The sequence below is a fragment of the Rhincodon typus genome, chromosome 10 (genome assembly GCF_021869965.1).
Source record: "Rhincodon typus isolate 14 chromosome 10, sRhiTyp1.1, whole genome shotgun sequence".
Lineage (NCBI taxonomy): Eukaryota > Metazoa > Chordata > Chondrichthyes > Orectolobiformes > Rhincodontidae > Rhincodon > Rhincodon typus.
In genome coordinates, this window is record NC_063341.1 from 65,420,169 (window position 1) to 65,433,727 (window position 13,559).

Here is a 13,559-nt window from a genome sequence, read left to right on the forward strand (position 1 = left end):
TCATCATTCTGACTTAGGGATAGATTGCCGTTCCTTCGCTGTCACTGTGTCAAAATCCTAGAATTCCCTCCCAAATGATGTGAGTCAACCCTCAACAGGTGGACTGCAGTGGTTCAAGCGGGCAGCTCACCACCACCTCAAGAGCAACTAGGGACGTATAATAAATGCTGGCCAGCCAGCGGCGCCCACATTTTATGAATGAATGAGAAAATTTTCCAGAAGCTTGATGTTATCTGAGACAAAACAGCCTATTGATTGTCACCCTATCCACCATTTTAATCAGTGTCTCTCTCTCTCTTACCACACTCTGCTACACAGTGACAGCATTGTGTACTGTCTACAAAATGTATTGCAGCAACTCACCAAGACCCCTTTGACAACAGTTTCCAAGTCTCTGCCCTCCACACACCTGGAAGGCAGGGCTGCAGAAGCATGGGAATACCACCACCTGCAAGTGCTACTTAAAACCAAATGTCGTCCTGCTTGGAACTATAAAGCTGTCCCTTCACTCTCACCTGTCAAAATTCTTGAACACCCTTCCTAACAGCACTGTGGGTCTCCCTATACAACATGGACTGCAGTGTTTTCGAAAGTAGCCCACTGCCACCTTCGAGAGGACACTTAATGATGGGTGATAAATGCTGGATTAGCCAGCAGTGCCCTGACAGAAAGGACATTTCTTGAAGCTTAACCTTTGCCAGTTTGTGATGTGCAGAAACTCTTACTGAGGTCAGGGGTGACCATGAAACCAAGAACCTCAACAGATGAGGAGCCACCAAATTAGTTATATTTGTTGGTTGTATTTGAGAGGTGAATAGAGAATAAGATTTTTCTTTGACTCATGGAAGAAATGGTCAATACTTTTGTGAATCAAACTGTGATAGAGGGTATGAAACCAGAAGGGAATTATTAAATGGAATTATGAAGAAGGTGTAGATAAGATGATGTGAAGGAAGTGAAGAAAATAGCATTGGGGAACTCCCTAAGCAGGTGAAAAAAAGTGTCATAGGATGACCCACTAACTACTATGCAAATTGCAATATATGAGAGGTAACTGGATTATTTTATAAAAAAGAAATAATTTTTTTACACATTAAACTAAAAAGGCATGGGTTTGCATTTCCACATTAGCCTGAATTTCTAAAAATGAAATCATTTGATCAGTGTCACTACACTGAAACTCCTTTGATTCATTTCCTTTTCATAGAATCATAGAATCCCTATAATGTGGAAAGAGGCCATTCAGCCCATGGAGTCTACACCGGCCCTGCAACGAGCATCTCACCCAAACTCAGCATTCCCCTCCAACCCCACTGTATCCCTGCCATCCTGCATTTCCCATGGCTAATCCACCTAGCTTACACATCCCTGGACACTGCGGCACACTTTAGTATGGTCAATCCACCTGATCTGCACGTCTGTGGACTGTGGGAGGAAACCAGAGCAGACACGGAGGAGCATGCAAACTCCACGTAGATAAGGGGGAAATGTGCAAACTCCACACACAGTCGACCAAGGCTTGAATTGAACCCACATCCCTGGCACTGTGAGGCATGTCCCATATCCATGTGAAATCATTTTATCTCAAAATCTTGCACAATTTTCTAAGCATTAACAATAATTCTTCTAATGTTACTATAATTTAGTGAAATATTTCAAAGCAGTTAATTATCAGGCAAAGTTTGATAGTGAGCCTCTTTAGGAGAGATCAATACCAATGACCAAAAGCTTGATCATGAAGGTAGGTTTAGGAAGTGTCTTAAAGGAGCAAAGAGGAACAGAAAGGAAGAGGGGTTTAGAGAAGAGAATTACAGAGCTTATGTTTTTGGCTGCTAAATGCCACTTGTCCCAATATTAATCTTGCCACACAAGGCCAAAATGTGAAGAGTATAAATATCTCAATTACAGGGCTAGAGATTAGAAACAAGGGAGGGGTGAGACTTTGGAAGATTTCAAAAGAGGGGACAATGATTTTAAAATCGAGGTATTGCTTGACCAGGAGTCATTTTGTTGGTCATTGTGCACAGGAGTGATGTTTAAATCCAACCAAGTGTAAGTTAAAACATGTGCATTAGAGTTGTGGAAGTTGTTAAGTTTATGGTGGGTAGAATGTGAAAGGCTACCAGGACTTTTAAAATAGTCAAGTTTCGAGGTAACAAAAACACAGTGCTCTTTCAACAGCCGATACATTGAGACAGTTGGGTTTAAAAGTACAAAGATGGCACATACGTGATCCAGGGCAATTGCGATGCCATGTCATGTACCATCTAGTTCAACTACGGTCAGCTGCCAGAAAGAGAGAGATATAGTCAGTAGTTAGGGAACGGAGTTTGTGTTAGGTACTGAAGACCATAGCTTCTGTCTTCCGATATGTATTTGCACCACGTTTCCGCCCCTGGAGAATTGTGGGTGAGGAGACCCAGATGTTGTCGATTTAAAACTGTTAAAACAGATGTGTATTGCAAATCTCGACTTTTTAATCAAGCTTGGGAATTATTCAAGTCTTTTTAAAAATATCTCAATTTATGTCTCGATCTTTAAGTTCAAGAACTGTAGATCATCTGACATGTATTCACATCAGAGAGAATCTGTTATCAGAAAATATGCCAATAGAAAAGTGAAAAAAGCTTTTTGGAAATTCTATGATAATGTTGCTTTACAACTGTCAAGATTATTGGAATAACAACAGTGGCATTTAGGACCAGAGCACAAATAACTACATTTAAAATTGCTGCGGTATTGAAACACATCCTCAAACACTGAGGAAAACTAGATATAGGTCTCAACCCAGCAGCCATTAGGATGCCAAACATTAGAAAACCTTAGTAACTTCTAAAAAAAAAAATAAAAAGTACTTTTGGCTTCACACATTTCTTAGTGTCATCAGCATAGATCTAGTTAAGTGTTTGGTTATATCCTGCTGATGATTGAAGTGTCAGCTCAAATTGTAAACCGATGGGCAATCCGCAAATATAACGTAAAAATATAATTAATGCACATTTCCTGCCCATTGCATTCACCTCTGTCACATTTTATTTTTTTAATACAACAAAGGTGTTCATTTGTCACACAGCAGGCTATTACTCTGATCATGCAAATTTTTTATGGTTGACACCAAGACTGACCATTCTCAGAATTTGCCAGTACTTACTGTTATCCACTTACGACTTCTTTGTATTTAATTACTGAAGGTGAAAACTGCTGGCAAAATGTTTGAGGAACAGCAACAGTAACTTGTGACTTTTTGACTGAAGACATGAAGTACAAAATAACGCTATCTTTTCAACTTTCTTAATGTGACTTTTGATAGTCATACTGAGCCATGATGCAACATAACTGAGTCCCCAACCATGGTGAGCAAATAGTGTAACAGCTCAGCTGAAAGCTGAAGCAGCATATAGAGAAGAACTTGGTAAAAACTTGGAGAGGACTTTTTTTTGTAATTTATCTTGGTTTCATCAGATGCATTTTTGGAGCTCATTTTAGACAGAATGTGAACTGCTTGAAAAATATTTATATAAATGGAAAGTCTGAAAATGACTATTTAAATTTTGGAAGGAGATTCTGAATGAAAGCCTGAATGCAATTATTGAATTGTTTGATAGTAGAAACCTTGAGTATTTGTGAAAAAACACGTTTTGTCAAAGCTTTTTATCTTGCACAAATCAGGACAATTCACAAAAATGCCAAAGGAAGGGGAAAACAACATTTCTATTATATGCTTTAAACAATTCCATGATGGAATGGGCATTTCTGTGAGATGAGGTTGAACAGCTTGGAAATAAGATCAGTAATTTACATCTTGTCCTACAAAGTGCTTTGTTTGAAATGTGCAAATGGCTTTCATTTGTTTGATTTGAATGATCCATTTTTGCCTCTGTCTTGTTTCAATAGATGATCACACCTTAAACAGTACCCATTTTAAATGTCTCACTATAACTTCACTGAAACAGATGAAGTTTGCCAGTAAGCGCGCAATACATCTCTCTGATATGCATATTCTCTGAAAACAAATTTGTCCTTGCACATGGTTTCAGTTTTGATGTGTCTCTGGGCCACGTCAAACAGGAAGAGGTAATACTAAATTTGAACTCCTGGACTCCCAGCTAGCCACAAACCAGGGTCCACTGAAGACCATGAATCCTTGAAAGTGTGCCTAGCACATGCGTATTGTGGTGATTTCCAAGTGACTTGGTCAATTCTTACATTAAAGGGAAGGCAGTGGCCTAGTGGTATTATCACTGGACTGTTAATCCAGAGACCCAGATAATGTTCTGCGGACCCAGGTTCGAATCCCACCACGGCAGATTGGAATTTGAATTCAGTAAAATATCTGCAATTAACAATCTAAGGATGATCATGAATCTATTGTTGATTGAGGGAAAAACCCATCTGATTCACTCACCGATGTCCTTTAGGGAAGGAAATCTGCCATTCTTACTTGGTCTAGCCTACATGTGACTCCAGATCCACAGCAATGTGGTTGATTCTAAACAGCCCTCTGGACAATTAGGAATGGGCAATAAATGCTGCTTGGCTGACGACACTCGTCCCGTGAATGAATTTTAAAAAATGAATAAAAACATGAGCTGTGATTCCACAGTTGTACAGCATTCGCTACAAGATCCCAAATGAGCAAAGGAATTATGCTGACAATCAATTTATTCAGTTAGCTCAGTTGGCTGAACGGCTGGTTGCTGACGCAGTGTGATGCCAAGGGTTTAATTCCTAGCTGAGGTTACCATGATGGTCTTTCCTTCTCAACCTAAACCCTCATCTGAGGTGGGGTAGCCCTCAGGTTAAGATCACCAACAGTCTTTTACTTCTACTGATACACAAGGCCTTGGTCTTTGTAGACATAAAGAATATGTACGTGCATTGCACTTTGTTTTAACACAATAAAATGCGTGGCAACCATTTGCTGATCCATTTCTCAGCAATGACTTTACTACTAAGAGTCGACCTCCCTTGTTTCAAATTTAAACAAAATTTGGCAGTTTACTGACTATTAATCATTATTGATTGCATATTCCATGGCAATACCTCTACTAGCCAGAGTCCACTTGCCAGCCAGTCAGTACTCCTCCATCATAGAGTATAAATGTTGTTTCCCCTTTACTTTGGGATTTCCCGGATTGCCCTGATGCGTGCAAGACAAAAATCTTTGACAACTGTCATCTTTTCCATAATACTCAAGGAATGTAATCATACTACTTTAGAAGAACTTTTTGGTAAGGTAAAGTTCTGTTGTACTGGTATGGTTCGTCAGGAAATCGTAACTAGTTTACTATTTTCTTTGCCATCCAAAAAGGTGCTTCTCACAGACGTTGACTAAAAGTGAAAGCTAACCCTGAGTTACAAAGATTTACTATATATAATCTATATATCCACACGTTGGATGTCATGAGCAGATTTATTATTTACATTTAAACATGACACTAATTATGCAGGGTACAATTTTAAAAAAGTTAATTCCACTGTCTCTGGCAAAGAAAAAACACGTAATGTCTTTCTTCGCAAATCCTCTCATTGCAGAAGTGCATCACTCCTGCAGTTCTACCATTTCGGCATCATACTCCTACACTGCTTAACCTTTGACTTACTGAGAGTAATTGCACCAGCAACATATTGGTATTTATATATTCCTGATTCAACCGTCAGTCACTGTAGGTTATCCCTAGTTAAGGAGCTTCACTGTGGGCATGTTAGAAAGGGCTCTTCTGGTTCACTAGTAGTGTCCCTACCTCTGAGCCAGAAGACCCAGGTTCGAGCCTCACTGATCTAGAGGTGTGCATAGCATCTCTAAATGGGTTGATTGGAATTTTTTTTAAAGCATTATGTTGCGTGCACTCTTCATGAGGGTGGGCATTCAGAGGTAGATCATGCAGAAAACCAGAGAAGAGAAACTCAGATTAAAAGTAGTTTTTTCCCCCGATTAGTCAACTATTCTCAATGTGTAATATATGGAGAAGTCACACTTAATTTTAACATCAAGTTAACAAGCAGCAAAAATGCTTGGTAAAAGAATCGTTTATTCGTAGGAGTGTCTTTCGAACAGCATTAAACCCTTAGTACATTCATTGATTCCCAGTGAGCCTTATTGCACTAAGTCTGTGCCTATTTTTAATCTTCACCCTGAAACAGCAGATTACTAATTGACCTGACCTATTTTAGAAATATGATGAGAAATTTAATTCTGATATGTGTAAGTGAGTAATTTATTGGAGCCTTTAGTTTAAGGACAATGTAATGTTAAGTCCAGAGAAGTGCCTGTTGAAGACTTCTGTCTTAGTAGTTTAGATGATCTTATACAGGTTTCATTTTATTGTCATTAACAGAAGAACAAAAGATGCGACAGATGTGTGAGACTAGTGATAATCATCTTCAAGGAAGAAAAAGTTCATACAGAGGGCAACCAAAGCCACGTTTTCACACACTGCTCCTCATCAGTCATTGTGAAAAACTAAATCTGAACCCTGACTTCTCAGCTACAGGATGTGTCTAAATAAATTGTGCAGCCAAGAAGTCTAGAGTTGTCATTTTTCAATTTGATGCTATATCCAACCTATTTGTCAAGTATTTAATTATTCTAATGTCAGAAATCAAATATTTAGGCAATTGTATTAGTTTTGGCTGTTTTATTACAATAATTACAGTGAGTCACTCGTTATGCCTGAAGCTGAGAGTAATCTAGATTACAAGAGAGATAACAAAGTGTAGAGCTGGATGAACACAGCAGGCCAAGCAGCATCTACATACTTTGTTAAAATGCTTCATCAGTCGAGTGAAAAATCAATTTTATGTACATGAAGCTATACTATATGATAAGTTTGACTTTCTAGTAAACATTGCTTAGACCACTCCATGCACTTGTGCTCTTTAATCCTACTTATTTACAAGCAGCCATGAAACAATTTTTTAATTGTTTGTGGGAATCTTTGTAGCACATGAATATAGGATATATCAGGGTTGTCAGGCACAACACTCTTTCCAATTATGCAGTGATTATGGTGGTCAAATGAGCATGTGATTGTCCTGGTTTAAACTTTAAAATAAAACATAGAAAATAGGAGCAGGAGTAGACCATTTGGCCCTTGGAGGCTGACCAGCTATTGAGTATGATCCAACTCATTCCTGCTTTCTTCCCACTGTTTGATCCCTTCATATCTAACTCCCTGAAAACATTCACTGTTTTGGCCTCATCTGCTTTCTGTGGCACTGAATTCAGCAAGCTTACCACTGTCAAGATGAACAAGAATAAGCAACGGAAAAGTACAGAGGCCCCAGAAATCTATAATCTTTTTGTTGCAAGTCCACTGAAAAGGTCATAAACTTGGCAAGATTCTAGACACTCCAAGTACCAATGTTCCCTTCATTCCTTTTTCACACAAATGCAGGAACAGAGTTCTTTTGTGGAAATGGAGCTTCCACCCATGCCACAAAGCCATTGATATAGGATAGAGATTTCAATTTATTAAGTGTCTGTCAGGACCAGTTCAGCATTGCCACAGACATCTCGGATCTCACTGGATGCACCTAACTAAAACCTAGGTAAATGGGGTCCATGTGAAACACTCATTAGTCCTGGGCCTGGGCCTGGGCCACCAAAGTTAAGGAACTTTTTAGAGCAACCTCTTGATACAAGCAGTAGTAGAAGCCATGGTCAGCAGGTTTCCTATCAACTTCCTCTCTTCCTGCCCCTCACCCCATAGAACAGCTCTTCCAGGTTCCTTTCTGACCTTCAGGATAGAATTCCACAGAATGCTAATCCATCGTGATCCTATGTTTTAGATACATTAGAAAAGAATTTTAAAATTTTGATCAGCAATGAAAAAGATATTGTCTGCCATGCATTCAGATAATCAGACAGTTCTGTGCACCTCAAGTTTGCTTCTAATTGTTACTCAGTTTTCTAAAGCTAATAATAATCCTGTTATTTGATGCACTTAGTGATATATAGCCAAAGTGGTTTCATGGCATCCGGTGAAGTAGCCTTTAGCTAAAGTCAAACTCATTGAAAGTTTTGTTTAGACAGATTTGAACCCAAATTGTTTGATGCAAAAATAACTAAGAACTCAGTCATCCACGATAAAGCAAACAGTTTTCTTTCTATCCTAAACTTGCTATTCACTAATCTTTGCTGTAGTGATAATTGGCAATGCTACTAGGACTCCTCATTGTTGCTTATTCAGCAACAGCAACAGCAACAATCACAACATTGCCACTGTCAAAGACAGTGACAACATCTCTCATCTATATATATTTAAATTCAGCATGTTCTTCAGTAAAGACAGCCGAAAATATGGTTGATAGTGCATTGAAGTTTAAAAGAAGTTGTTAGTATGTTATGCTGATTTGCAAAAAGAACCTGGAAACTTCATTTTGTGTGTCATCTCATTCCCTTGGAAGAGAAAGTAACCTTTTTAAATTTTTAAAAAAATATTTCTTGGGATGTCTTTTAGGACAGATGAAAATTATTTTGAGGGCTGTACCATATTTGAACCGTCTACTTCTGAAGACAATAGAGGCAGAGTCATTGAGTATCTTTTAAGTTAGAGGTGAATTATTCTCTTGCCTAGTGAGAGTCTAAAGGTCATTGGGGCTGTATAGGGATTCAAAATATAGACTGATCAGCCATGATCCTGTAAGACCATAAGACATAGGAGCAGAAATTAGGCCTTTCAACCCCTCGAGTCTGCTCCGCCATTCAATCATGGCTGATAAGTTCCTCAACCCCATTCTCCTGTTTTCTCCCTGTAACCCTTGATCCCCTTGATAATCAAGAACCTGTCTATCTCAGTCTTAAATGTACTCAATGACCTGGCCTCCACTGCCTTATGTGGCAGTGAATTCCATAGACTCACCACTCTCTGGCTGAAGAAGTTTCTCCTTATCTTCTTTCTAAAAGGTCTTCCCTTTACTCTAAGGCTGTGCCTTCGGGTCCTAGTCTCTCCTACTAATGGAAGCATCTTCCCAACATCCACTTTGTCTATGCCATTCAGTACTCTGAAAGTTTCAATTAGACACTCCCTCGTCCTTCTAAAGTCCAATGAGTATAGTCCCAGAGTCCTCAAACGTTCCTCATATGTTAAGCTTTCCATTCCCGGGACCATTCTCGTGAACCTCTTCTGAACCCGCTCCACGGTCAGTACATCCTTCCTGAGATATGGGGTCCAAAACTGCACACAATACTCCAAATGTGGCCTCACCAGAGCCTTATAAAGCCTCAGTAGTACATCCCTGCTTTTATATTCAAGTCCTCTCAAAATAAATGTGAACATTGCATTTGCCTTCCTGACTACTGACTCAACCTGCAAGTTTACTAGAACTCCCAAATCTCGTTGCACTTCAGACTTCTGTATTTTCTCCCCATTTAGAAAATAGCCCATGCTTTCATTCTTCTTGCCAAACCTTCACACATCCTATCGAATGGTGAGCAGTTCCTAACTAGTATGATTGTATGCATGTTTAAGTCACATTTGTACATAGCTAATTCTCTTAATAAGGTAGTAGTGAACCACTTTTTTGACCTGTCGTAGTCCAAATGGGTCTGGGTATACCTACTGTGCTTTGAAAGCCATTTGCAGGTTTCTGACCCAGTGATTGTGAAGGATTGGCAATCATCGTTCCAAGTCAAGATGGTGAGTGAATTGAAGAAAAACTGGTGGGGGTGTTAATCCTGTCTTTCATTTGCTTTTTCCTAATTCTTTCACTACTTAAGGGAATCACTGTCTACAGTAGCATTTATTCCCCATGAAGGTGGTGGGAAGTCATTGCTTTGGATCACTGCAGTCCTTGAGGTGCAGATACACCATAGGTAGTGTTAATAATGGAATTTCTGGATTTTGGCCTAGCAACAGTGAAGGAGCACTGTCTGTACCTGTGTTTAACAGAAATTAAATATTCCAAATAATTCTAATTGACTCTTGCCAGTTTTAAAGTCTGCATGCCTCAGTGAGGTTTGTTCATTCTAGTTGGAGTGACTCCGTCTGTTTTTTGATTTTCTTACACACTTCACAGTTCCCTTTTACTGGGACCACACTAGAAAAGATACTGAAAGAGGAGAAGTTTCTGCTCTAAACTCAGCCAGTCAAGTGTCAGGTACAACTGGAACACCCTGTCAGCTTTGGGAGGTGAGGGATGTAATTTTGCTGTGCCCTGTGATGTTTTAGAGCCAAGTAGATGAGTTGCCGTGTTTATTTGTTGCAGTTTAGTGCATAAGTTCTGCATGTCACAATTGTAGAAAATAATTTGTGTCCCAGAAATTTACTGTAAGTAGAAACTTTTCTTCCTGACGATTTTCGTATAAGAACAAAACCATAGAAGATTACCTGAAAATGTGCAGCTACACTTTGCTGCATTTATTTTGTATAAAACAAAACCTAATCAATTATTGCACCTTTATTGAATAACAGGTAGGTAATATAGAGGTATAAATTCTTATCCCTTTAAATATCCCCAAAAGACACAAGCAGACACACACATGTTCACATGCACACACGCACTTTCACAAGCTCTCTCTTTCTCATTCTTAAAGGAAGAAAGCATTTCTCTGCAGAGATCAGCTTTTAACAAAAGAAACCACCTTGGCCAATGTGTTAATCTTCAAGACAAAAGGATAAAGTTTAGGTCTTTCTGGAGTTCTGGCACATGTGGCTAAGTCACTAACCATGCATGGTTATTTCTGAAGTTGTGTAGATTCAGCTTGCTTTGACAATGGGAGCTTGAGACATTATTTCAATCACACTTCCTTGTCAGAAATGAGAAAGATCAGATAGATGCTTGCTTATAGCAAGCATTCCTCCAACTTAGGAACAAAAATGAAGTTGCTGGAAAAGCTCAGCAGGTCTGGCAGCATCTGTGAAGGAGAAAACAGTTAACGTTTTGGGTCGGAGCAACTTTGTTTTTGTTCCTCCAACTTAGCTGGTTCTTAGCATGCTTTTCTCCAACTTTGTAACATAGAACAAGAACCGCTCTAAAACCTGTCAAAACCAGCCCCAGCAGGGCCTACAGAAAGGGAAGCAGTTATTGCTAGTCATGTGATTTCTAGTAGTTGTTTGAAAGCAATCTCCAATGTCCATAATGAACCTTAAATGACCCCTTTTAAAAAAAAACATGGCAGGTATATCCACAAAACTTGAAATCAATTTGTTTTTCCACAATCTTTCAAAGTTTAAGTGCTCCAAGCAATAGTGAATGTAAAGAGCCTTCATAACAAAGACCAGAGAGCTGCCTGTGTATTTAAATCAGAATATTGCCTTTACTTCTGCACAACTGTCAGGATATTGTGATGCTTTTCTTGATTGTTAACAGATGTAGAAGCTTAATGAACAAGATTGCAATCGCGATCTGAAGTTTCCAACATGATGAGATGATCTCTTGCCTAGAACCTTGTGATTTTCAATGTCCATGAAACATGGTTCTTTGGCATAGCCTGTAAAGACTTCACCTACGTCATGCCATGGGAGCTATATGTAACTTTGTCAGGCAATCTTATGTTAATTTCTGACAAACAGTTGCTGAAAGAAGAGACCAGAAGACAAACTTACTCAGTTTTAGCTTTGTTCACAATGTGTGCCATTACAAATGTAGAGCTCCTAACTCTGCACGTTTACCAGTGTCCGTATATATCTCTTCGGATAATGACTTGTGCATAAATAAGTGCTGTCCACCTGTACACACTTAATATTAAATTAATAGATTATTCTTTTCTTTTTGAACAAAACTATGTTTCCAAACAAATAGAAGATAGATATTTTCCATTTTCTATATAAAGCAGTACATTGCAAGTTGCTGTTCTGGGTCACAAATAATCTTCGGCTACAAGCACAGTTTTCAATCTACTTGATTTTAGAGATTATATTTTTTTTAACAGTTGTTTCTCACAAGCAAGGTCAATCCATAATTTCTCACTTACAACTTTTGTCCAGTGAATTTTTGATCAATAAAGTGATGGAAGGTGTCATCAACAGTGGTACCAAGTAGGACTTGTTTAGCAATAACCTCAGTTTGGGTTCCACCAGTTCCCAACCTCATTCCAGCCTTAGTTCTAACATAAGCAAAATTGCTAAACTTCAGAGGCAAGGTGAGAGTGATTGCTTTTAGAAATCAAGGCCACGTTTGAGTGAGTGTGACATCAAAGCGTCTGTGCAAATCTTTGGACAATGGAAATTTGTGGGTTTCTCTCCACTGGTTTGAATTAAATGTGACACAAAGGAAGATGGTTGTGGTTGTTGGAGATCTGTCATTTCAGTTCCAGGACGTTGCTACAGAAGTTCATCCTGATAGTGTCCTAGGCCCAATCATCTTGAGTCCCTTCATCAGTTATTTCCCTTCAGCATAAGGTCAGAAGTGGGAGTAGTCACTGTATAATACGCAGCCATTTGCATTAGATACTCAAGCAGTTTGTGTTCAAAAGCTGCAACGTCTTGACAATATCCACATTTGGACTAATAAAAGACAAGTAACGTTCAAGCCGCACCAGGCAATGACCATCTCCAACAAGAGAGAATTTGGCCATTTCCCCTTTATGTTCAATGACATTGCCATTACTAAATTCCCCATTGTCAACATCCTGCGGTTACCATAACCCAGAAACTGAACTGGACTGCTCATACAAATCAAACTAGCAAGTCAGAGGCTAAGAATCCTACAGCTCGTACCTCATCACCTGACTCTCCAAAATCTGTCCACCCGCTACATGAAACAAGTCAGGAATGTGAAGCAATACTCCCTACTCACTTGGATGTGTGCAGCTCCAACTAAACTCCAGAAGCTTGAAATCAGCCTGGATAAAGCAACTCATCTGCTTTATACCACGGAAAACGGTCACTCCCTCCAGTGGTACTGGTCTGTACCATCCACAACATACACTGTAGGAATTCACTGACACTCCTTAAATGATAGTTTCCAAACCTACAAACACTGCCATCCAGAAGGATAATGGCAACAGATACATGGGAACAGCATCACCTGAAAGTTCCCCTCTGAATCACGTACCAACCTGACTTGGAAGGAATGGTGATATATTTCCATGTTGTTGGGTCAAATTCGTGAAACTCCCTTCCTAACAGCTTTGTGAGTGCACCTACACTAAAGAGGCTACCTCAAGAAGACAGTTCATAACCTCTACCACCTCGAAGACAGCTAGGGATGGCCAATAAATGCTGGCCCAGCCAATAAAGTCCACATCCCAGGAATGAATAAAATTAAAGATCTGACAAGGAATGCTTATATACATTACCTTGAATAAGCAAGCTGTTTTCAGTGTATCCTTTGTAAAGAATTTCCCCTAAAACTTTTGACAAATATAAATCCATATCTATTATAGTTTCATAGCTAAATACTATTCAATAATTCTACTTTCTTAGTTTCCCAAGCTAAAGGCAACATGTGTTATTTTCACCCACCAAAAAGTTTCAGAAACTGTTGCACTAATTTGGTAGAGGAGATAGTAGGAACTGCAGATGCTGGAGAATCTGAGGTAACAAGGTGTAGAGCTGGATGAACACAGCAGGCCAAGCAGCATCATAGGAGCAGGAAAGCTGACGTTTCGGGCC

The 13,559-nt window shown here is 39.2% G+C and overlaps 1 protein-coding gene across 13 annotated transcripts in view; it reads left to right on the forward strand.

Annotated features, from left to right (window-relative positions):
- Positions 1–13,559, forward strand: part of LOC109931499 (ecotropic viral integration site 5 protein homolog) — a 219,521-nt gene that overhangs the window by 140,819 nt on the left and 65,143 nt on the right. Inside the window, exon 16 of one of the 13 annotated variants that reach the window (XM_048601774.1) lies at positions 6,339–6,862. The exons of 10 other annotated variants lie outside the window; for them this stretch is intronic. In XM_048601774.1, coding sequence (XP_048457731.1) covers positions 6,339–6,467 — 129 coding nt within the window. In that variant the 3' untranslated portion in view covers positions 6,468–6,862. Of the gene's footprint in view, positions 1–3,191; positions 3,321–6,338; positions 6,863–13,559 lie in introns of those variants that run through there. 2 more of the 13 variants (XM_048601768.1, XM_048601771.1) reach the window with 2 other exon arrangements.